This window comes from Garra rufa, chromosome 10 (genome assembly GCF_049309525.1).
Source record: "Garra rufa chromosome 10, GarRuf1.0, whole genome shotgun sequence".
In the NCBI taxonomy this organism is placed as follows: domain Eukaryota; kingdom Metazoa; phylum Chordata; class Actinopteri; order Cypriniformes; family Cyprinidae; genus Garra; species Garra rufa.
The window spans coordinates 21,659,501-21,685,853 of record NC_133370.1 but is presented as its reverse complement, the minus strand read 5'-3'; the positions used below and the strand labels follow the sequence as shown (position 1 = coordinate 21,685,853).

Sequence of the window (26,353 nt, the reverse complement as noted above, 5' to 3'; positions counted from 1 at the left end):
TCCGAAATGGATGTTATACAATGACGTGTTTGAGAAGACACCGTCAGAGGATATGAATAATCCCCAACTCTGTTAGGTAAAAGGATGTGGGTTTGGAACAAATTATTTTGTATGTAATAAGAGCACGGTGATTTGGAAGGAGCCCTTCACAGTACTTTTGGTTAAAATAGTTTTATTCAGTTCAAAAGAGTCATGTTAATAAAAATCACAGTAAATTATGTTATTAAAAAAAGCAACACATTATTTGTGGTCCTGCCTGGGCACTCAGTCAACTGTAGAAAACACGGGAAGGGAATGAACGAAGCTTCAAAGAAGCGTCTTTGAAATCTAAAAGGCCACACATGACTTTAAGTCTATCAGAATAAGATGTAAAAAAACAAAACTACAACAGTAAAAACAGACCGATAACAGTAGCTGCCACACGATACATGGCTATTCTCATTGTATTACTAAAACTGCTGAAGCGTCTTGTCCAATGCATTCGAGAGGTAATACTTTTAGCAGACACGGTCAAGCTTGTAACATGTTTTTGATTTGCTTGGAGGTAGTCTCATCATTCAAATGCTTTGTTGTGTACCTGTGAGAGACAAGAGACAATATTTAAATGCACTGAAAATCATTAGATACTGCATATATAGGTTTCCATCAAAATGTTGTAAGGTGTAAGCTTTACTGTAAGAGTCTAGTAAAGCTGACAGACCTGAGGGCATTGAGAAGCCCCTCCACACTGTTGGGTGGCTGATATCGCAGAACCTTAATGCATCCTTTCATCTGTAGCATATATAAAAAGACAATAATATTAGGTATTTGTATATCCAGTGGTTTGTGCGATCTATAGTGTTTGGCACATCAATTTGTTATCATTTAAAAAATACTTGCATTTAATCAGAAATTACTGATTTACTATAAATGTTTATTTGGTGATCAAATGTATTTATTTTTAAAATGCTTTTTAAATTGACAGCCCTAATTCAATTTACAAATATAAATTCCATTTTAAAAATATATTTATTCAGTGACAGTAACAATGTATTTGTATTTTTAATCAGGGTTTGTATTTGCAAATAGTTTGCTTTTAATTAGACACATTAGTATGAAAGCCTGTTTCCGCCACTTAATAAAAATAAAAATTCATCTCAATTCTGATTTTTTCCCCTGCAATTCCGAGTTTACCTCTCGCAATTCTGGCTTTTTTCCTAGCAATTTCGAGTTTACATCTCACAGTTCTGACTTTCTTTCTCGTAATCCTAAGTTTATATCTCGCAATTCTGACTTTCTTGAAATTGGAATTCTGAGCTTACTCCTCGCAATTCTGGCTTTTTCCAATTTTTTTTGCAATTCTGAATTTATGTTGCGCAATTCAGACTTTTTTCTCGCAAATTCTGACATTTTTCTCCTCGCAAATTCCGAGCTCATATCTCACAATTCAGACTTTTTTCTCACAATTCCAACATTTTTCCCCTCACAATTCCGAGCTTATATATCACAATTCAGACTTTTCTTGCAATTCTATTTTTTTCTCTCCTTTTTCCAATTTTTTTGCAATTCTGAGTTTATGTTGCGCAATTCAGACTTTTTTCTCGCAATTCCGTCATTTTTCCCCTCGCAATTCCGAGCTCATATCTCACAATTCAGACTTTTTTTCTTGCAATTCTATTTTTTTCTCTCGCAATTCTGAGTTTACATCTCGCAATTCAGTTTTTTCCTCGCGATTCCAAGTTTACGTCTTGCAATTATGATTTTTTTCTTGGCAATTTCGAGGTTACATCTCTAAATTCCGACTTTTTTCCTCGCAATTCCAGTTTACATCTCACAATTCTGACTTTTTTTCTTTTCTAATTCCGAGTTTACATCTTGCAATTCAGACTTTTTCCTCACAATTATGAGTTTACATCTCGCAATTAGTTTTTTTTTTCTATGTGATTCCGACTTTTTTCTCGCAATTCCAAGCTCATATCTCACAATTCACTTATTTCTTGCAATTCCGAGTTTACTTCTTGCAGTTCTAATTATTTTCTTTGCAATTCCGAGCTTACATCTCTAAATTCCGACTTTTTCCTCACAATTCCAGTTTACATCTCGCAATTCAGACTTTTTTTATCTTCCAATTCCAAGTTTACATCTTGCAATTCTGACTTTCCTTGTAATTCCGAGTTTACATCTTGCATTTTCGATTCTTTTTTCCTCTCGATTCCCAGATTTACATATCGCGATTTTTCCTCACGATTCTGATTTACGTCTTTTTATTCAAATTTTTTTCTCTTCGCAATTTTGAGTTTACATCTCGCAATTCTGACTTTTTTTCCTTATAATTCCGACTTTTTTCCTCGCAATTTCAGTTTACATCTCACATCATTAGTTACATCGACTTTTTTTCTGAACTTACATCTCGCAATTGTTTTTTCCTTACAATTTCGAGTTTACATCTCACTATTATGATTTTTTTCTTTGCAATTTCGAGCTTACATCTCGCAATTCTCACTTTTCTTACTCGCAATTCCTGCGTACATCTCGCAATTCTGACTTTTATTCCTTCAAATTCCGAGTTTACATCTTGCAATTCTGACTTTTTTCCTTCAAATTCCGAGTTTACATCTTGCAATTCTGACTTTTTTCCTTCAAATTCCGAGTTTACATCTTGCAATTCTGACTTTTTTCCTTCAAATTCCGAGTTTACATCTTGCAATTCTGACTTTTTTCCTTGTAATTCCGAGTTTATATTCCGCAATTCTGACTTCTTCCCTTGCAATTCTGACTTTTTTCCCCCCACAATTCTGAGCTCATATCTCACAATTCGAAAATCTGACCTTTTATCACAATTCCAAATTTTCATCTTGCAATTCTGACTTTTTACTCACAATTCAGAGTTTACATATTGTAATTCTTTTTCTTTTTCACAATTCTCTCAACTTTTTTCCTCAAAATTTGTTCTGCAAAATTGCGTCAGAATAGCGAGTAAAAAAAGATATAAACTCGCAATTCTAAAAAAAAAAAGGTCAGAATTGCACGTTTGTATCATGCAATTCAGAATTGTGAGATAAAAAGTCACAATTAACTTTTTACATTTTTTATTCAGTGGCGCAAACAGGCTTCTATACATTAGCACATTCATTTATCAGAATATTAAATAAATGTAATAAAATCAGTACATTTAAATACAATACATTTTGATAAAATGATCAGAAAGCAGAATGAGGCATACATCAATTTTGGAGGATTTTACGAACGCTCCAGCTGGATGGACATAGTCGTATAAGATGATCACCCCCACCATCACGCGCAGACAGAATAACACTGTGTCCTCACTGGCAAAACGACTGCGGTACTCCCTGATCAATACACACACACACACACACACACACACACACATAGACACACATAGACACACACACAGACACACACAGACACACACACACACACACACACACACACACACACACACACACACACACACACACACACACACACACACACACACACACACACACACACACACACACACACACACACACACACACACACACACACACACACACACACAGGATGTTATACACAAAATTACAGCCTGCTACAAAAGAAACAAAAGGCCAATGATTAAAGACAAACATGTAACTTACGGTGTCTCTAACATGACTTTACACACACTTGCCATCGTACTCAGACAATCTGTTGTGTTCTCTACAGGCAGTTCTGCATGCTGATCAGATAGAAAGAGCAAAATGTGTTAGTTATGATGGTTTGTAATGGGAAAAGTGTTTTGGAAGTGAAAGTGTTTGAGAAACATTCTTGTATAGATGTGTTGCTAAAGTATATCATGTATTTTTGAGACTATAATTAAGTTGAATTTATTCATGAGCATCTGGACTTGTTTGTCCATTTATTTCACACCCATTCGAGTGGGTTTGAATTGCGTAAGGCCTGTTATAATCAAAACACAGCAGATTTTAACATCCACCTACCTTTGATACAAATTTAGTTGTGGCATCGTTTAACGTTTTCAGCATGGGCGTGGCATTGGCGTAGAAGAGAGACATGCGATTGGCCAGTTCGTTGTCAACCTCATTATGCTCTTCTGCCTGTAGAAAGAACACACATGGAGTTTTTTTTCCAGTATCTAAATGTGAAACCCATACTTTTGAAGATTTAAACTAAAGGGGTCAGTTGAGGCTTTTTGGAGGTTACGAATGCGCTTTTCCTCGGTCAGCTTTACTTAAGTAGTTAATCATGGAAGTGGATGTGGAAATTGGGCATTCTAGTGCGCTGAAAATGCATTTTAGCTGACTTGAAACATTTCATTCATTACTGTATGCTAAAAACTGAATGTAAATCCTGCTTTAATCCACAGACTGCAGACATGCCCAGAATTTCTAATACATGCTCGTCCACAGCCGAGCTCATGTTTCATGAGATGAAAGCGGCTGTCGTAATTATTCCTTGCAGAGAGTGCTTTTAATTGGCGAGGCAAGGTCAACGATCCTCGGTGTCAACCCCTGCTGAGCCGCTCCCTGATGATACAGCACACGCTAATGAGCCTGAAGTCGTTAGCACGCGTTACCGACTCGACGTCAACCGAACGCACTCCAGCTCTGTGTCAGCTAAAAGATAAAAGCGGGAGGGAGACATACAAAATAAATAGCGGGAAAAGATGGAGAGGATGAGATGTGTGCGATATCTCATGTTTTCCTGACTCAGGATCTTGTGCTGCTCCGCTACCTAATGATCCAGACCATTAGAGAACAGAAGAGCTCCCATTAACCTCTGTGACACGGGGTATTACTAAAACATAAGCCGTCTGATAATGAGGCACATTTCCATACGGAGCAGGTTTACTCACTGTTTGGTTGATAATACGCATGCGGCTCAGAGTCCTTCTGTAGTAGCTGAAGTCATTCTGGATGGCCGGGTTGGTCATCTGCAAAGAGACGGAGAGAGCAGGTGAGCATTTAAATGCAGAACTGGCAGCTGGAAATTGCATTTCTGCTGAATATGGGAATAGGAAACGTGTAAACATGGCATTCATGCATTTTTCATTTTACTGGGAATGTATGAATTCATGTGAGCGACTAGAAAATCAAAAGAGCATATGGACATTTCATCCACCGCTGGGTCTGGTGACAGACTTCATCAGTGCAATAATGTAGACAATAACAGGTTCTCTACGGCACCTTTGAAAGCAACTGCACTTAGTTTTCCATTAATTTGACTAATTGGTTGCAACTGGACTTTGTGTTCCATTAGTTCAACTAATTAGCTGAATCACTTCTGAGCTAATTAAGTTGAACTAATTCAGTGTCTTACAAATAAATTCTATCATACACATTGTCTATAGTAATCGCATTATGTGTGATGCAGTAGATGCTATCAGTTTCAGGACAAAACTGAGGTGACTCTTTTTGTGGTCTGAATTTTTTTTCAAACAAGACAATTCAATGCACGATTTTCAGAATGATTGAAACTAAAAAACTATGCTGTGCAGACTATATTCGATCCGACAGTAATGTCAAACCACAAAAGTCTGAGTAGCTGTTTGTATTACGTATTGCGATATTTCACATAAAAGACGTTTACATAAAGTCAACAAGAGAATATATATATACAAATTCTTCAGTTTTTCAGCATTTTTGTGTATTTGAACCCTTTCCAACAATGAATATGATTTTAAGATCCAACTTTTCACACTGAGGACAACTGAGGGACTCCTATCCAACTATTACAGAAGGTTCATACGTTTACACTCACTAATGGGGGAATTTGAAGATCAGGGTAAATTTAACTTATTTTGTCTTCTGGGAAGCATGTAAGTATCTTTTTGTAGCTTCTGAGGGGCAGTACTAAATGGAAAAAAAAAAGATATTTAGGCAAAAGAAGAAAAATGTACACATCTTGATTCTGTTCAAAAGTTTTCACCCCCTGAATCTTAATGCATTGTCTTTCCTTCTGAAGCATTAGTAAGCATTTGAACCATCTGTAATAGTCGCATGAGAGTCTCTCAATTGTCCTCAGTGTGAAAAGATGCATCTCAAAATCATACAGTCGTTGTTGGAAAGGGTTCAAATACACAAAAATGCTGAAAAACCAAAGAATCCGTGGTACCTGAAGGATTTTCTGAAGAGCAAAAGGCAGTTTAACTGTTCAGGGACAAACAAGGGACTCATGAACAACTATCACTAAACAAAAAAAACAGATGTGGATCATGCAGGTAACAAAACAGTATTAAGAAAGTGAAGAAAGTGTATATAAACTTTTGAACGGGGTCATTTTTATAAATTCTACTATTATTTTCTCTTGTGGACTATATGCAAACATCTTTTATGTGACATATCTTATTCAGGTCAGTACTAAATAAAAAATAACATGTATTTTGTATGATCCCTCTTATTTTGGTAAAATAATTAACATTTAGCAGATTCTGCAAACTTTTGACTTCAACTGTACTTCTAAATTATGTATTTTCTTTTAAAAGTCTTGATAACATTATAAGTGGAAAGGCAGTTCATGACTCCTTTAAGTTTTCATGAAAATTCCCCCAGTCTATTTTCTAAACGCATGTTATAGATTGTGTAAAAGTTTATCCATGTATGTTACATTTTTCTAAAACAAAAAAAATGACCTTGTGTAATAAATAATGCATAATAAAATGTCACAACTTGACGTTCTAGTGAAAATGACAGACTTTAGTGATGTATGCAGGTCTTTTCTTATTCATTTAATCCACTTAAACTAATCTGCCTCTACATTTTTTGAGTGCAATGCCTAAAAATAAAAAAATAAAAAATACAAACAACTGCCCCTTTCAGCTCACATTCAGATTTCCCTACATTCAATCAACGACTGACTGACCAAGTAACTGCACTACGTTTGGCACTTGGATGTATGTCACAATACAGAGGAAAAGATTTGTCACTCAATTTCATCATGACTATTAAGTTAAATGCTGCAGTTTAAAGATATATTGCATAATCACTGCAAGTATAAATATAATTTGCAGACTTTTAATGGTCAGCTGAGTTAATGACACATTTTTGGAGGTCTGAGATTAAAGACAGGATGCTGGAGCCCCACTAACAAACAACACTTTTGCTCCACATCCCCTCATTCTACCTAATTGTTGATTTTGCCCGTCTTTTTTGTAGCAGGTTAGGAAGAGATGATTCCAAGAAGGATTAGACATGTGCAGAACGGGTGTGACCTGAGGTTGCCTGGTTACCTTCAGCTCATCGAAGCGCAGCGTGAAATGCAAAATCTCAGCAAACTGCCGCGCCAGCGCCTGCTCCTGCTCCAGATGCTGAGTTGGGCTGCAGCGCGAGCTGGTGAGGAACTCCAACAGGCCCTGCAGAGAGTCTTCTACACAAGACACGGAAGAAACAGAACTGTTAATGCTTTGAATAGATAGAGGTATAGATAATACTGGGTCATAGTCTCTACATTTTGACAAAAACAGGCAGAGAAACAGAGTGTCTGGCAGAGGAACACAGCTGTGTGTTTGACAGAGAGATGTTAGGTCAGTCTGACCCTTTGATGTTTCACCAGAGCCTCTCCTCCAGAGAAAGCTGCCATTGGCTTATGTTGATGTGTGATTAAGGGCCATGTCATGTTTAATTAGGTCATGACCTATTTCTCAACATCAAACCCTTTCATCTGAATCACTCAAACACAGCCAGACAGCACACAAAGTAAAAATATCAGATACTTCAAGACATACAAGATTATAATTGCTGCATCACATACATTATGAATCTTTGGATTTTTTTGGACAAAATACATAATAGTAGAATTTTTCAAATGATATGTGATCTTTCCATATATAACATATCAAACCCAGAATCTTGCCTTTTTCTAAATAACCCTAAATCAGTTGAGGTACATATGTAGGGTACAGCTAACACACTTAAAAAAATATATAAAATAAGCTAAAATTCTGACTTGCAATTTTTTGCAATTCTGACTTTTTATCCTTGCAATTTCTAAGTTTACCTCTCGAAATTCTGACTTTTTTCCTTGCAATTCCGAGTTTATACTTTGCCATTCCAACTTTTTTTCTCGCAATTCTGACTTTCTTGCAATTCCAAGTTTATCTCTCACAATTCCGACTTTTGTCTCAGAATTCTCAGAATTTGTCTCAGAGTTTATATCTGGTAATTCCGACTTTTTTTCTCGCAATTCCGAGTTTATATCTTGCAATTTTTTTATCTTTCACAATTCTCACTTTTGTCTCACAATTCCAAGTTTATATCTCACAATTCCGACTTTTTTTCTTGCAATTCAGACTTTTTTTTGCTGTTCTGACTTTCTCACATTTCCAAGTTTATCTCTCACAATTCTGATTTTTGTCTCAGAATTCTGAGTTTATATCTGGCAATTCCAACTTTTTTCTCGCAATTCCGAGTTTATATCTTGCAATTTTTTATCTTTAACAATTCTCACTTTTGTCTCACAATTCCAAGTTTATATCTCACAATTCCGACTTTTTTTCTTGCAATTCAGACTTTTTTTTGCTGTTCTGACTTTCTCACATTTCCAAGTTTATCTCTCACAATTCTGACTCTTTTTTCTCACAATTCCAAGTTTATATCTCGCAATTCCAACCTTTTTCTCAGAATTTTGAGTTTATATCTCACAATTCCAACTTTTTTCTTGCAATTCTGAGTTTATATCTCACTTTTTTTCTATCACATTTCTCACTTTTGTCTCAAAATTCCAACTTTATATCTTACAGTTTGACTTTTTTTCTTGCAATTCCGAGTTTATATTTTGCAATACCGACTTTTTTTTTTGCAATTCTGACTTTTGTCTCAGAATTCCATGTTTATATCTCGCAATTCCGACTTCTTTCTTGCAATTCCGAGTTTATATTTTGCAATTATGACTTTCCTCACAATTCTTACCTTTTTACTTAAAATTGCAAGTTTATCTCTCGCAATTATGACTTTTGTCTCAGAATTCTGATTTTATATCTCGCAATTCCAACTTTTTCCTTGAAATTCCCAGTTTATATCTCGCAATTCCGACTTTTCTGATTTTCAGGTTTTCTTTTTCCCCTCCTCACAATTCTAAGTTTATATCTGACAATTCTGACTTTTTTTCTCAAAATTGTGGGATATAAACTTGTAATAGTGAGTTTTAAAGCGCAATTCTGAGGGGTAAAAAAATGTGTCACAATTCTGACTTAAGTCGCAATTGTAGAAAAAAAATCTGAATTGTGAGATAAAAAAAAAGTCACAATTACCTTTCTTTTTTATTTTTTTTATTTAGTGGCACAAATAAGCTTCCATAGAAGAATGACTGCAGAAAAATAGAAAACAGTCATTTTTAAATTTCACATTATTAATGTTTTTACTGTGTTTTTGGTGAAATAATGCCTTGGTGCGTGTAAGAGACTTATTTAAAAAAAAAAAAAATCTGAATGGTTCTGTATGTTCCATAAAATGTATTTATTTTGAGGATAATAAATTTATCATTAAATCTGTGTTACAGTAAATCTGGGGTGTGTACAGAGGTGACAAGAGCTGTGTTTTTGCTAAATGTGCTGAAAGAAACTGGCCTTGCCCAAAGAGCGTGCTAATCCAATTATGACGCACTGCTGCTCTGTTTATGGCTTGTTCCCTAGGAACATCCAGTGAATCAGAAGAAAAATACAACTTCACAAGAATATATTATGAAAAACTGTTGTATAATGCTTTGTCATGTAGCTGTGAGTCTATACATTCATTACAAACGCAGTCTTTTCTCATGTGACATTGCTTAATTATAGCACATAGTCTTGTTATGCATAGCTGTAGGACGGTAGGGTGATTTCTGCTCTCTGATTACATTTGTTTAATTGAGAAAGGCTTGAGTAAGAGCATATGAGCTGATGTAAGAGTAAGAACAGTTTAGTAATGCCTAGTCTTATATAATCTCACTATTGCCTGCTGATGTGTGCACTGGTACAGTGTTGTGTTCGATCTTACTGATAAATTAAGCCTCATTTCACTGAAAATCAAAACACAGTCTAGAGCAGATGCTAATACTACAGTATATGGTAAGTGGGTCAGTGGATCATATATCCCTGTGAGGAATTGCAGGAGAGAAGATGATTAAAAATGTCCTCTCATTTATCACCTATGCCTCTGGGTAAAAATAGCCATACGTGTTATTATTTATAGAGTTGTGTGCAGTAGAGAAAAACGACATACCCAGTTTTAGTGAGAACTCATAAAACTTCTTTAGTTTGCCAACCAGCGGGACCACAGCGGCCCACGCGCTCTCTTGCACACGCTCATCACTGGGATGCTGTATGGCCTGGGGAGACAACGTGCACAAAACAGTTCTTACAAACAGAAATAAAGAGAGCTTGTCATGCAAAGTAACATAAAGCCCAGGCTGATGAATGAAGAACCTGAAGTGCATCATGGATGTACTCGCCTGTCTGATGGCTTCACCTGCTCCACTATATGACTGCAGGTCCTGTAATACACTCACAGCCTCTGTTAGCACCTCATTGACCTTCTCCCATACTCTCCTCTCAGCTTCTGTGGGCTTGGCATCTGCAGAGGAGAAATCAGCTCAGTCTTACTACTGCATTTACCACCTTTGGTTGGATCTATTAAAGCTTAAATATTTGTAATCGATATATTTAGATTTTTGGCTATTCACTATACTAGATGTTTTTTTCCCTATAATAGTCAACAGTAAATAGTAATATGAATAATTATTGTTTTTATAATAAAAAATTATATTACAATAATATATTAGTAGTAGTAGTATTATATAATTATACTATTATATAATATATAAGTAATACAAATAATAATTAACCTTATTCACAAATAATTTTTATATATAATATTCTCTGTTGTTTCATTTTATACCGTCAGCAAAATTACTGTAATTTAATTTTTTCCCTATTAGAGCAACTATTAAATAGTCCATTAGTAATAGTAATTATTAATAATACATCTTACTATTATTAATAATATAAAAAGTATTAATTAATGATATATGGTTATAGTAATTATTAAGTTAACAGTAATTAGTGATATTATTAATGTTATTTATAATAAAATATAATATTAATAATAACAATAATAATATGATATTATAATATTTTAATAATATATTATTATTTATAATAGAAATATTACTTAAATTATATTAATTAGCATAATAATAGTAAATAAATAATCAGTAATATTAATGTTATTAATAATATATATATATGATTATTATGATCATTATTATAGTAATTGATAACATTAATTATTATTTATACTGATGACATGATTATTAATTACATATAGTTATAGTAATCAGTAAGAGTTGATAGTAATAAATAATATTAATATAATTATAACATTCTTTTACGTAGTATTTATTTAATATAATTAATAATTAATAATGTTACTTAAAATAAAAATATCATTATAATATTCCCAGTGTGGTTTCATTTTATATTGTTAGCAAAATGAATTTTTCCTATTAGAGGAAGCATTAAATAGTTCAACAGTAATAGTAATTATTATTAACAAATATCTTCATTATTAATAATATTAATACTATTAATTAATGATATATTATTACAGTAATTATTAACAGCTAACCATAATATTATTAATGTTATTTATAATAAAATTATATACAACAACAACAATAATATGATGTTACATAATTTTATATAATAATAATTATATTATATTATTATTTACTATAGAAATGTTACTTAAATGCAATTCTATTAATTAGCATAAAAATAACAAATAATTCATATAAATTTATATTATAAAATTATTTATAATATAAATGATTACTATGATCATTATTATAGTAAGTGATAACAGTAATTATTTATAATGATAATATTGTTATTAATTATATATAGCTATAGTAATTAGTAACCGTTTATAGAACATAATATTATAATATAATATTCTATTATATAGTATTCAATTAATATAATTAATAATTATTAATGTTATTTAAAAAAAACAATTATTATTATTATAATATTCCCATTGTTGTTTCATTTTATATCTTCAGCACAATTACTGTAATTACCATTTTATTTTCCCTATTAAAGGAACTATTCAATAGTCCAATAGTAATAGTAATTATTATTAATAAATATTATCATTATTAATAATATAAATACTATTAATAAGTTATATATGGTTATAGTAATTAATAGTTACCAGAAATTAGTCATATTAATAATTATTCATTTTATTTATAATACAAATAATATTTAACAATATTAAATTATATTATAATAATATTATATTATTATAAGTATTATTTATAATTTATAAATAAATATTTCTTAAATACAATTATATTAATTAGTATAATGCTAAAAATAATTAGTAATAGTAATGCTATTTGTTATAAATATTATATATAGTTATAATTAGTATTAACAGTTGATAGTAATTAATATTAAAATAATTATTAATGTCAATGTTTAAATGTTAAAAATATTATTATAATATTCCCAGTGTTGTCTAATTTTATACTGTCAGCAAAATGACTGTAAATATATTGCGAGTAGATGATATTTCTCCCAGATAACACTATATATTTACTTACTTTCAAAATCCAGGAAAAAGTTCCCTGAGTTGTTGTCAATGTCACGAGTGAGAACCTTGATCAGATTCCCCATCCCGACCTGTCAGAGACCTAAAAGGCACAAGAAAAAGCAAAAGTGATGCAAACTGCTTTATGAATGATGATTTTGCATCCGATTTGTGGCTTAGTTGAATGTCAATGAAGGTGTAAACAGCATTTGATTAGCCTATACAAGAACACATTCAGGTCGCATCAAGAACTGTGACACCTGTGCTTGCGACAGCAACATCTGGCCACACGTATGAGCGTGACAGCCAACATCTGCTCAGGGCAGTGCAGAAAATCAGGGGAGACCCAAATGCTGCTGCATTACCCTCCAGAACACGCACCCCAGTTTGACTGCAGGTGAAAGGACACATGCTGCTGAGGATGCAGTACGACTGCAGCACTCATGGGTGGATCTACCGCAGGATCATGTCGCCCTCTAGCAGTCAAACTGATTCTATAGACACTCCGAAGTTCCCCTCCCTTTGGGCTGAGGGCTAAATCGTTGTAAGAATCATGTTCCCTGAAAAGAGCACACTCTCATTCTTATTCATCCGCTCTGAGCTCAGCGCTCCGGCAGTGAGTCACTGCCTACAACAGATTAAATAACAAACCGACAGAGGATCCTCAAGAGGAACGGATAGACCTTACAGTTTAACACATTCAAAGCCCAAGGTCAGACTTTTGCGTTCGAGCCGAAGAGAAACTTTCTTTCTTTCTTTGAAGGACTTTGCTTCTCCTCTAAACGCAAAGCCTTGAAAGTAGGTAAATGGGTCGCTCCAGTGTCTCACTGACCTACAATGCATCCTGCAGTGTGAGTGGGGGTTTGTTGTCTTTATATCTCGGCGTACTCATGTTCTCATGGCATTCGGGATTTAAGGAATCGAGCACTGCTGTCTTGAAGCACCTAAGCCCCCCTGTCAGCTTTGCACCCCTCAGATTTGGGGGGATGGTACCATCTGAACTGAGGTTGCTCATTTGACTACAGTATACACACCCTGCAATCCTATTGGCTAAGGAGGAAGACCGAACATTCTGCTGTTTCCATGGAGCCTAAAAATATCTTTCAGCCCAAAATGTGCCAGCAGCCAATAGGAGCGGAGCACAGGAGTACTCGACAGGACTTAAAAGAACTTGAATAAATGAATCATGAGTGCGGCACTAGGAAAAGAGTCATGTGACTCAAAAACAAATTTACACTCATAAGTGGAACAGTTTTGGCAGGGCAAACCTCATAAGCTTTCTTCAATGTTTACAAAAGTCATTTCATCTTCAGTTCTACAAAAGATTGCATGCATCAAATTATAAACAGACAAAGTATTAAAGCAAAACATCACTCAAGGTCGAATATTACAGTGATTTTATCAGAGGAAAGGGGTGTTTTGATGAAGATGTAAAGTTTTTAAAATCTGTGAAATAAAATGAATAAATTAAATTATATTACATTATAAAAGATAATATAATACACAAAAATGTTATTAATATTATACAGGTAACAATTTATTTAAAGGGCCAATTCTCACTATTAGCTGTATGTTAGCATGCATATTACTAGCATGTTGGCTGTTTATTAGTACTTATAAAGCTAATATTAATGCCTTATTCTGCATGATAATATTTTGGATCTCTTAACCCTACCCAATCCTAAACTAATCTCAACAACGACCTTATTAAGGTAGTGCTATTAATAAGCAGCAAATTAGTGAGGCTAAAGCCATATTTTATAGTTTAAAAAAAAAAAAAAAAAAATGTGGCCAAGTAATTTGATATTTATAATAAAAAGTAAATCATAATAAATAAATACATATATTAATTTAATTTTTTTTATTATAAATTTATACATTTCTTATTTTTGTTGGTTAATAATAAATATATATATATATATATATATATATATATATATATATATATATATATATATATATATATATATATATATATATGTGTGTGTGTGTGTATATATAAAATATTAATCTCAATAATTGAATCTATATATTGCACAATGTTTATTTTATATTTATAATGAAACATAATAAATACACATTAATCATTATAAATTTAATAACAATAAATATAATATTGATTTCTTACGTATATAGTAAAGTATTGTTCATTTTTGCTTAATATAAATCAAATTATTTCTTTACTACATCACTTAAAATGTATAAAAAGATAAAAAATATATACATTTTTAATATAATAAATATATCTCTTATCTACAATCATCTATATTTACATATTACTTATTATTGTTAATTATGTTATATTTTAATGTTATATTGTTGCTATATTTTACAAAATAATTAATTGTTATATGTATAGATTTAATGTGTGTGTGTATAGATAAAGATATAAACAGATATATATATATTGATATATTTATAGCTGTATATTATAAATCATAAATTAATAAAACTAGTAGTTATAAATGAATAGTTAATTTTTAACTATTATAGTAATTCATTCCTGTGAATTAATAGTAAAAAGTACATTTTCAGCAACATTACTTCAGTCTTCAGTGTCACATGATCCTTCAGCAATCATTCTAATACGCTGATTTGCTGTTCAAGAAACATTATTATTATTATTATTATTATTATTATTATTATTATCAATAGTTAAATAAAAAAAATAGGATTCTTTGATGAATAGAAAGATCCAAAGATCAGCATTTATCTGAAGTCTTCTGAACTTTTTAACAGCAAATCAGAATATTAGAAGGTTTTCTAAAGGATCATGTGACTGGAGTAATCATGCTAAAAAATCAGCACTGAAATTACAGGAATAAATGACATTTAAAATATATTTAAATATAAAACAGTTATTTTACATAGCAAAAATATTTCAAAATTGTACTGTTTTTGCTGTGCTTTAGATCAAATAAATGCAGGCTTGTTGAGCAGAAGAGACTTCTTTAAAAACCATTACAAATCTTACTGTTCAAAAAATGTTGACTGCTATATTGCACAATGTTTATTATGACTACATGACTATAATTAGTGAAGCAAATAGTACAAGGACATTTAAGGTGAGCTAAAAAACAAAAATCATATTTCTAAATTTAAATTAGCAGATGATCTCAGTGAGCAGCACGGCTGAAATCCCAGTTACTATTATCAGAATGTGCATCATCTCAGTTTCTAACAGTGCGGCTGTTCTGCAAACGTGAGAGAGAGAGGGCTTGTAGATGATGGGTGTGAATGCAGTGGGCTGTTTCCTCACCACTGCAGTACTCGTGCACCAGCGTTTGACAGCATGTGCCTCCACGTGCTTTCGCCTCCACTACTACTACCACCACCCAACCAGAGAAGAAAAGACCCCACCCTTTCCCTCCCCGCTGCTGCTTCATACGACAGAGCGCGCGCGGAGAGAAGTCACGTGGGTTGAGGGGAGGCTCCGCTCTGCAGTGAGGCGGTCTGCTCTGCGGCAGTGCAGAGAGTGCAAACAGAGCTCCTCTTGACCCAGATTCCAGCGCTGTCACGTCACACCGGGTTAACATTAACAAATATGCTGTAGGTTGCCCCTGGCAGACACGGCTAATAATCGCACACGCACGCCTTTGGCCACACAGAGTCTGTCACTTCCATTATGACTGAAATTAATCAAGCTAACACTAATTGTGATGATAATTAATGTAATACACATTTATGTATGATTACATGTATATTAGTTATAATACTGATTATAAAAACATAATAATCAGTCATTTGTTGTTAATTTTAATAATATTAAGAAATATATATTTTTAATCTACATTATATATAAAATGTATATAAAATATATATAAAATGAATATATTAATATTTAATATATTTAATTACTACTTAATTACATATATATTATCGAGAAGTGTTACTGTTTTATATATATTTTATAAATAATATAAATATTCAATTAAATTGAGCAATAATACAAAAATATAATATCAAATATGCGTTAAAAAATAATATTGAAATATTGATAAAAATATATTTATATTATATTATATATATCTATAGTATTTCTATCCATCTATATATGCACAAATGTATTAATATTTAATAATAATAATTATATTATATATTATTTATAACATGTATATAATACTTAATAATTTTAGATAATTAATAGTTATTTAATTGTTAAATATTGTATTATATTATATTAGATATAACACTTGTACAATATATAACAATACTAAATAATTTAGATATATATAATTTATTTATATATAAGTGATTAAATATAAATTATTACATATTAATTTAATAGAAATATGAATATTTTATATATAATTACTAAATTACATATTATAGAAGTGTTACTGTTAAATAATATAATTTTGAATATTAATGAAATTGTATATATATATATATTGTGTGTGTGTGTGTGTGTGTATATATATATATATATATATATATATATATATATATATATACACACACAATTTCATTAATATTCAAAATTATATTATTTAACTCATATTTATGATGATTATATTTTTATATTATTGCTTAATTTAATTGAATATATATACACACATATACATACATACATACAGACACACACATATTCATTCATATTAATATATATTATATTATAACACTTTACCAAAATAAAACAATAATTTGTGATTAAAGTGAGTATATATATATATATATATATATATATATATACATATACATATATATATATATATATATATATATACACTTCATTTACATACATATATATATATATATATATATATATATATATATATAATTTTTTTTTTTAATCAAGACGTGTTTGTGTTTTATATACATTTTATAAATTACAAATGTTTATATTAAATTAAGCACTAATATAAAAATAGAATATTACATATTTTTAAAATAAATTTAGTTTATAAATATGATTTAATTATTTAGTTTAATTTAATTTAAATTAAAAAAACAGAAATTTTCTATATCTTTTTAAGGAATCATTACTACTATGTATAGAGAGATTAATTTCAAAATATACAGAACAACAGAAATAAATAAAGAAATACATTTATTTATTTATTTTTTGTATTCATTTTTTTTTTACCATAGATTAAATTATATAATATTAAATATTAATAATATTCTATATATACTAATTTATATGTCAGCTCAAAAGCAGAGCTTGATTTCCTACCCTCAGGAGGAAAAGAAAGACACAAGCGTGTGTCCTGGACAGACAGACAAGTCCACACATGGACAGAGGTATGCGGGCTGGCCAGCTGTGACAGGACAGAGGAGCGTCAGGGATGAGTCAGAGAGACAGAGCGGTCACTCCTTCCTCCGCCGCATGACGGAAATTCTGACATCTGCACCCTTCATTTAGACCCTATAAATACCACACAACAATCAGACTTCATCAGAAATACTGCTGCTACATTAGCCATGACACATCTGCTAAGAATCTGTCCGTTATGAAACAATATTTATGACAATATTTTTGGTGATTTTTTTGTGATTTCCAATATTGCTTCAGAGCAGACAATGTTAATTATATCTACAGCTGTACACAATCTCTGATCGACCCGTGTTAGGGACATAGCTGAACTTCGCATAAGCCCAAAAATCAACCCCACGCCACCCACGAACAGTATTTCCTCCGCCCCTGCGTGAACATGGATGTGAGAGACACTGCATCCGTCTGCCCACGAGCTAGAAGAGATGCAGACAAAACATCCACCCTCCTCCCCATCATTCTCCCTGAAGCACACAGACGTGTCAATGAACTGACACGAAATATTACACATTTAACTAGACTCATGATGACCTTTATATGTAAAGCTTCTACACACGATACTTCATTTGAAACATTTAGATCAAGATATAATGTGTCAGGCTGACGTGACCTTGAAAAGGCTACAGAAATACTGTTTCATATCTGCTTCATAACAGGAAGGTTACAGTATCCGTGTACATACACTGGAAACTGAAGGGCTTTATTGCCTCCTGGTGGACATCAGATGCTATGTTTTGACTTCCAGCAGGACCTTGCCTTTCTGACTTAACTGACCTAAACTGAATTTTTTGATCAATCAGTATGCAGAACTGCAATTTGAAAGTAAATTCAAATTTACAGGAAAATTACACTGCATTTTTTAGAATTTTACATTTCAAAAGCAACATGTGTCAAAATTTAATTTAATTTTAAATGTTTATAAAATATGACCATTTAAATTGTTTTGCCACAACTCCCTAAAAAAAATGACTGCTGCAATTAGCCATCACAAATTAACCTTTCGTGTTTTCCAGATTTAATTTTTTGAGTTACCTTAATTATAATATAAAGTTGTCACTTAATGCAACTTAACATTTTAAGTTGTCTACCCTTAACTTAGGCCATATCAATACTTTTTTTTCAACAAGTTGATTTTTATTTATTTATTTAGGTCAGAAATAAGAAAAAACTTTTGTTTTGAATCATTCTTACCTTATGGTATGGAATGCTGTTTCCGCAAATGGATAAAAAAAAAAATGTAAAAAACAGTAATTGCAACATTTTATCTGACAATTCTGACATTTTTTTACTCAGAGTTGCATGATACAAACTCACAATTTTTCAGAATTGTGAGATATAAACCCGCAATTGTGCATTAAAAAGTCAGAATTGAGATATAAACTCGCAATTCTGAGAAATAAAGTCGCAATTCCAAGAAATAAAGTCAGAATTTTGAGATGTAAAGTGCCAATTCTGAGAAATAAAGTCAGAATAGAATTCTGAGAACATCATTATCATTATTTTTTCCCCTCAAAATAAAATTTTACTTAACTTTTAACTTTAACTTTGCAATTACAAGTTTATATCTTACAATTCTGAGAAAAGAAAATGTCATAATTGCAAGAAAATGTCAGAATTGCGAGATACAAGAATCGCAATTCTGAATTTATAACTTACACTTGCAAGTTTATATCTCACAATTCTGAAAAAAAGTTGGAATTGTGAGATATTTTCATGCAATTGTGAGTTTACATCTCACAATTCTGACTTTTTCTCAGAATTGTAAGATATAAACTTGCAATTGCACAAATGTAGTCAGATTTGCAAGATAAAAGAATTGCAATTTTGACACATGACTTTTTTTTTCTCAGAATTGAGATATAAACTTGCAATTGCGAGTTATAAATTCATAATTACGAGATATAAACTTACAATTGTGAGAAATAAAGTCAGAGTTGCGAGGTCAACTTTTTTTCTTGCAAATGCGAGTTTGTATCTTGGAATTCTGACTTTTTTTCATGTAATTATGACTTTTTCTCAGAATTGTAAAATATAAACTTGCAATTGTGAGAAAGTCAGAATTGTGAGTTTGACTTTATCTTGCAAATGCGCGTTTGTATCTTGCAATTCTGACTTTTTTCTCAGAATTCAGAGTTATAAAGTCCAATTTTATTTTGAGGGAACTGATATGTTCTCAGAATTGTGCATTTATATCACAATTCTGAAGGTCACAATTATGAGATATAAACTTGCGATTCTAAGAAAAAGTCACATTTATATCTCTATTCTGACTTTATTTTTTGTGAGAAAATAAGTCAGAATTGTAAGACAAAAAGTCGCAATAACTTTTTTTTTTTTTCAGTGGCGGAAACGGGTTTCCATATTATGAACATACAGACCATGTCAATGTTATTTTTGTCAAATTAATTTTATACAAATAAAAATGCCTGAATTTTTAACTACTAAGCCTTGGCTATGACCATCACAAGAAAAAAAAAAGATTAAACATTTATTAGTGCCTTCTTCCTTTTTAGGGGTGAGAATCAGATACAGAAATAACAATTGACACCTCTGGTTTTAACCAACACCAAGGCATCTCTAAGTGCCACTGGCTAGCAGTTGAGAATTCATGTGAATTTTGGTGTTATTTCTTTGCACTTACTTTTGAGCTCTCAGTTTCCAAGCGTTTTATGAACATTTTATTCTGTTCTCAGACCAGCTAGGTGCTAAATAAATAATATAGATAAACACTTGCTAATCATTTGCTTATGTTAAAGTACCAGTACTTTCCTCTTGGACTAAGAGGAGGGAAAATTTGCTGCATTATGTTGATTGCACAACATGCATCTTACTTGCAAGACTGGCTACCTTAATTTATTTTAAACCAAAATGCCCGTTTAAAATGATTTCTACTGAATTAATAAAAAACATATTTATATAGTTATTTGTATAAACTTTAAAGGGCACCTATTATGCAAAATTCACTTAATGTGTGAAATTTCAATAAATGTGTGTTGGCAGTGAGTGTACACAACCACCTTATAATGACAAATATCCAACAGACTTTTTAATCCTCATAAATCATAATGACATCACATTTTATAAGCCCCGCCCACGACTGTTGACAGACACTGCACTATTAGCAGAGACCCGCCCTAAATGAGCCATGTTTATCTTACGTTAGAGCATTTAAAAGCAGCATTCAAGTAAGAAATATCTTTTTATTAAAGCTATAGATGTTATTCATTCAAGACCAGTGAGTGATTTTCTGTGTATTAACAGCATAAGCAGCAGTATAGTTATTGGATATTACGCTGCTGTTACTTAATACTCAAATCTGATATAAACATGCAATTTCTTTCCCAGCTGTTCACCTTCACAGACATAACCAACTGTGTTTATGTAACTTATGTGTATTTTTGACATATCCTTTTGTGTATTTGTCAGTTTAAGCGCAATATGACATGAAAGAGAGTTAGTTTAGTACTCACATGCCATGTAACAGCCACTTTCTGTGTGCATACTTCGGAAAACTCTATATGTGACCCTGGACCACAAAACCAGTCGTAAGGTAAAATTTTACAAAACTGAGATGTATATATATATATGAAAGCTCTGTAAATAAGCTTTTTATTGATGTATGGTTTGTTAGGATAGGACAATATTTGGCCGAGATACATCTATTTGAAAATCTGGAATCTGAGGGTGCAAAAAAATCAAAATACTGAGAAAATCGCCTTTAAAGTTGTCCAAATTAAGTTCTTAACAATGCATATTACTAATCAAAAATTACATTTTGATATATTTATAGTAGGAATTTTACAAAAAATCTTCATGGAACATGATCTTCACTTAATTTCCTAATGATTTTTGGCATAAAAGAAAAATCAATAATTTTGACCCATACTATGTATTTTTGGCTATTGCTACAAACATACCCCAGCGACTTAAGACTGGTTTTGTGGTCCAGGGTCACATATCAGAACTGCAATAATGTTACAGCTGTATGTCTGATCTTTGTCATCAGTTCATGTTGTAGTTCAGTTCATATTGATTGTGAAGAAACGGTGCCCGTATAATTCACGTGCATATGTTTAGCGCCATTTTATCGCATCGTAATTCTAGCTAACGCATACAGAGGTGAATGTTTATGTTTACTATATACAGACGGATTCTCATATATCGTATTTAATTCAGCCTAAACCACATTTTACTACCTCTGTTATCCTAATGACTGTCTACACTTAATCTATGTACACTGTATGATGAATAAAACTCTTACCCATTTTCACTGCACGTTTATACCGCGGCAAGTTTCTGAGGCATCCTAGAACCGACTCTCCGCGCTGCATCGCTAAAGTCAGGTGCCTTTTTGACGCATAATAATAATAATAATAATAATAATATTCGTCTTACTATCGTCAAAGGCATCAGCAACAGGCGATATCTCTGACTATCGTCGATACACGATACTATCATCTATCGGCAGAACCCTACAGCCCTATTTAGGAAAAGATGAAGCAGCAGCTCATTTGCATTTAAAGAGAAATGCACGAAACTACGTGTTTCTGCTTCCACACAAAACAGGCATTTCCAAAATGATATAATAAATTATCTGTGGGGTATTTTAAGCTGAAGCATCCCAGACACATTCTAGGGACACCTGAGACATATTGAATCAAATGAAAAACTAAACTAAGCAAATCAAACCACATTTTTTAAAAATGTAAACTTTAGGGTTAACTAAGAAAAGTCAAAACATGCCATCATGAGCTTGTTTCCTCTCTCACAAATGCTTTCCTGCACTCACTAACATAACTTCTGCATGCTACTGAAATGCCGGATTCACTTCTCTTTACCTCATCCAAAGAAAAAAAAAAAAACCAAGCAGCATGGAAAAATGCCACAGGCAGGAACACGAGAAACCTAATGTGAGCCGCAGCTATCGGGCCTGTACGAACACGCTTCCTCTGGCATGACAGCACAGGTGTTTCTGTTCTCTCCTCTGCTTTTCTCTTTTTTTTTTTTTTTTTTTTTGCGCATGTACTGCTAAAAAACACATGCTGTGTGTTCTTAGATAGTGTCTAAATACCTTTTTTGCATCTTTACCACAGTATGACTTGAGGGAGCGGTTGATATTGACTTGCATCTAAGAGCAGAAATGCAAGTAAGCTGCCCATACGAATGCATCTGGGGCAGCGCTCAAACTAAAAGTAAAGAATAGAAATGCGCACAAGAGTTTTTAAAGAGCGTCTGACCACAAAAAGGTGTCAACTTTCTGTTGATTTGTTTGACTGTGAAGACTGATAAAGCGAGCGTGTCCTACCACAACCATAAACCAGGAAGTTGAACCAACACTAAAAAGGGTTACCTCCTTCACAATACTTCTCCAACTGAAAACAAGATACAGCAGTATAAGCACACACTTAATAATAACAACAGCAGAATAAAACCTACTCACATGCTTTTTTGTTTAACATCTTGTCTTTATGTAGCTTCTACATGCACTCTGAAATTAATGTAAAAGATATAAAAAAACAACTCAGACCTGATTATATTTTAAACGCTGTATGAAATGTAGTTAAAAACCTGTGAACATGTGAAGGGCGTACTGCTTTAGTTAGTCACACATGCCTTAAGGGCAAGTAAAGTGCCACTAGACGAACCCTGCAGCACAGGAATGCTCCGCTAAATCCAGAAACACAATCACAAGCTGACATCTCACAGCACAACAGACGTCACAAAGTAGCTGTTTGCACAGCAGATGCTATTGATCTGCATCTTACAGTGATTAGAGCTGTGCAGGTGTTTTTGCTGCAAACTAGCGTCTGGAAAAAGACAACCTACTAAAGCTGGCATGAATGTATTTGTTTGCATCAATAATAGTTTGTGCGTAATAATGACCATAATTCCAACAAATACTTTTTTGTGATACATAATACCATAATTTAAGGTACGTTTAAATGCATACATGAATACACAATACATGTAAAACATAATGCTGATATTTGCAATGTAGTTTATAATAAGAGCTATGCAAAAATCCGCCATGAACTAGTCTGCAGAGTCAACGTCTGCACGCGTCTGTGTTTTAATGCTGACCGCTGGTCTGGAGGTCATTATGAAAGCTGCTGTGTCAATATTTATAGTTCATGCTTTAATTAAAACCTGTGGCCTAGCACATCGCAGGCAGTTCTGCAGTCGCACAGAGGAGGACAATGACATGGTACAGCTAATGAGCTAATGAATGCATACATGAGCAACAAACAAGCAAACAAAAAAGGTATTTGCTTGCATGCAGAAAGTAGACTGTGGATTTCTATAGGGTTCCCATGATGATGCAAACATGGAAGTTTAAGGAAATTTAAGAATAGTTTTTTCTAGGCCTAGAAAATGAGAATTAAGTCATGCAAACATCATGAAATTCTTAAGTCTTTTACATTTCTTTAAAATATGTCTTAAGTAGAATGGATATATTTGTAGCAATAGCCAAAAATACATTGTATGGATCAAGATAATACATTTTTCTTTTAAGCCAAAAAATCATTAGGATATTAAGTAAAGATCATGTTCCATGAAGATATTTTGTACATTTTCTACTCTAAATATATCAAAACGAATTTTTGATTAGTAATATGCATTGCTAAGAACTTCATTTGGACAATATTAAGGGCGATTTCCTCAATATTTTTTTTTTTTTTGCACCCTCAAATTCCAGAGTTTTTAAAATAGTTGTATCTGAGCCAAAATTGTCCTATCCTAACAAACCACACATCAATGGAAAGCTTATTTATTCAGCTTTCAGAGATATTTTAATCTCAAATTTTAAAAAATATGACTGGTTTTGTGGTCCATGGTCACATGTTTTCTAGTTATGACTATTCTAAAATAAAGTGATTGTCCAATATTGTTTTTTTTTTAAAGAATGATAGACTATTTTTGTTGATTGTCTGATAACCAATATTAAGAAATTGTTGTTTTATTTTTGCTTGTGACACAAAAATAATGAATAATGAAATATAATGAACTATATTTATAAATGTTGTCAGTCTAAATAGTTTTTTTTTTATTATGTATTTTCATCCTTAAAATACTATGCGTTCCTGACTTAAGAGAAAACACACCTTAGTATTTTATGAAAACAACATTCTAAATGCACAAGTTACCTAAGTGAACATGTATTTATAAAAAAGAAGAGGGTTTTAAATGATTATTGGCTTTCACAAAGCTTGCTAAGATTAAAATTTGAGCTTAAAGAATTGTTTAAAACAGTTCACAGAGTGGTTTGCAAGACTTATTAGTAAATCAGTTTGAATCAAAATGCTTATTCAATAACCAAGAATATTTAGAAAAGTCATGTAAAGTTATGAAAACTCATTGGCCTAAGAGTGGGAACCTTGCGGTTATACTTTAAATGAACCGCGCAATTGTCACGAACATTTTAAATGTTAAAATGTTTAACATTTATTTAAATAAACGGCCATAAGCAATGTCAAAATATGATTATCTACATCGAATAAACTAGATTTGAGCCTGTGGCTGTATGACAGCGAAAATGTAGGAACTTACTCTGCTTTGAAATGCGTGTTTTGAATAAACAAAATCAGGAAGTGGCATGATCTATTTGAACACAGAGGAAGTCTGAAAACTCGCACCATTGCTTTTGTTCATAAGAATAGTCTCGGTTTTTATCATTAAAATCACTCTTTTTTTCTGCTCAGCAGCAGATAAACACGCATTAGACACGTTTATTCAAGCGTATACATAAACATATAACGCCAAAGCCATGTATCTGTGAGCTACTCACCGTCCATTACAATGAATACAAACCTCTGACAAAGTCAAGTGGAATGTGATCAAACGCCTTGTATTCATACAAACTTTCTGAAGTGCAGCTTTATCATTAATCATTTAAAATAGTTAAATTTGAATTTAAATTAGTACTAAGGTTTCTTTTAGTTTAGGTTCAGTCATTTTACACTCAGGCTGTCTGTCTTTTGTAGACTCTCTCAGCTCACCTGTGTGCTGAAGGAAACAAACATTCTGTCGCGTCAGGTGTCTGGTTGCATATCGGAAAGGTATTGCATCTTAATCCATGATTCTTACCTTAATTTCCTGTCAATTCAGTGAAAAGTAAATATAGGGAAACGCTGTAGAACACCCTGCTCAGCGGATCATTGTGAAGTGTGTCTACATTTTCCGGATTGGCCAATCAGAAGTGTTGCGTTTGACGCGCAGGTTGAGCTCGACTCGACTGTGGGAGCGCTGCACAAGCTCTGCCTACATCTATAAAAGGAATTGATTTCGAGAGAGGAAGCTGACTAGTTTTACTATGCATGTAGCGTTCTCTATCTGTTGGATGACTTTGCTTTCACTTATGATGTTTTGAGCACACTGAAAAGCGCAAACGATGCGACAGAACGCTCGCGTTATCAATGAAGCAACGTCGTGTAATGAAAATATCACGGAAACGGTAGTTTATTTGCACGGTAGTGGAGCTGATACAACAGGTAAACTGGTGCTTTATGGGTCATTCTCAATTTCAAAGCTT

The 26,353-nt window shown here is 32.5% G+C and overlaps 1 protein-coding gene across 1 annotated transcript; it reads right to left on the bottom strand.

Annotated features, from left to right (window-relative positions):
* On the bottom strand, positions 1–26,046 carry fam49ba (family with sequence similarity 49 member Ba). Its single transcript, XM_073849089.1, has 11 exons — positions 25,909–26,046; positions 12,562–12,651; positions 10,405–10,526; positions 10,176–10,281; positions 7,208–7,344; positions 4,835–4,912; positions 3,960–4,076; positions 3,618–3,697; positions 3,203–3,329; positions 701–771; positions 1–577 (listed from the first exon to the last, which is right to left on the bottom strand). Exons 2-11 carry the CDS (start codon positions 12,632–12,634, stop codon positions 511–513), a joined length of 978 nt encoding a protein of 325 aa, XP_073705190.1. The 5' UTR covers positions 12,635–12,651; positions 25,909–26,046; the 3' UTR covers positions 1–510.
* Positions 26,047–26,353: the final 307 nt, after the last annotated feature.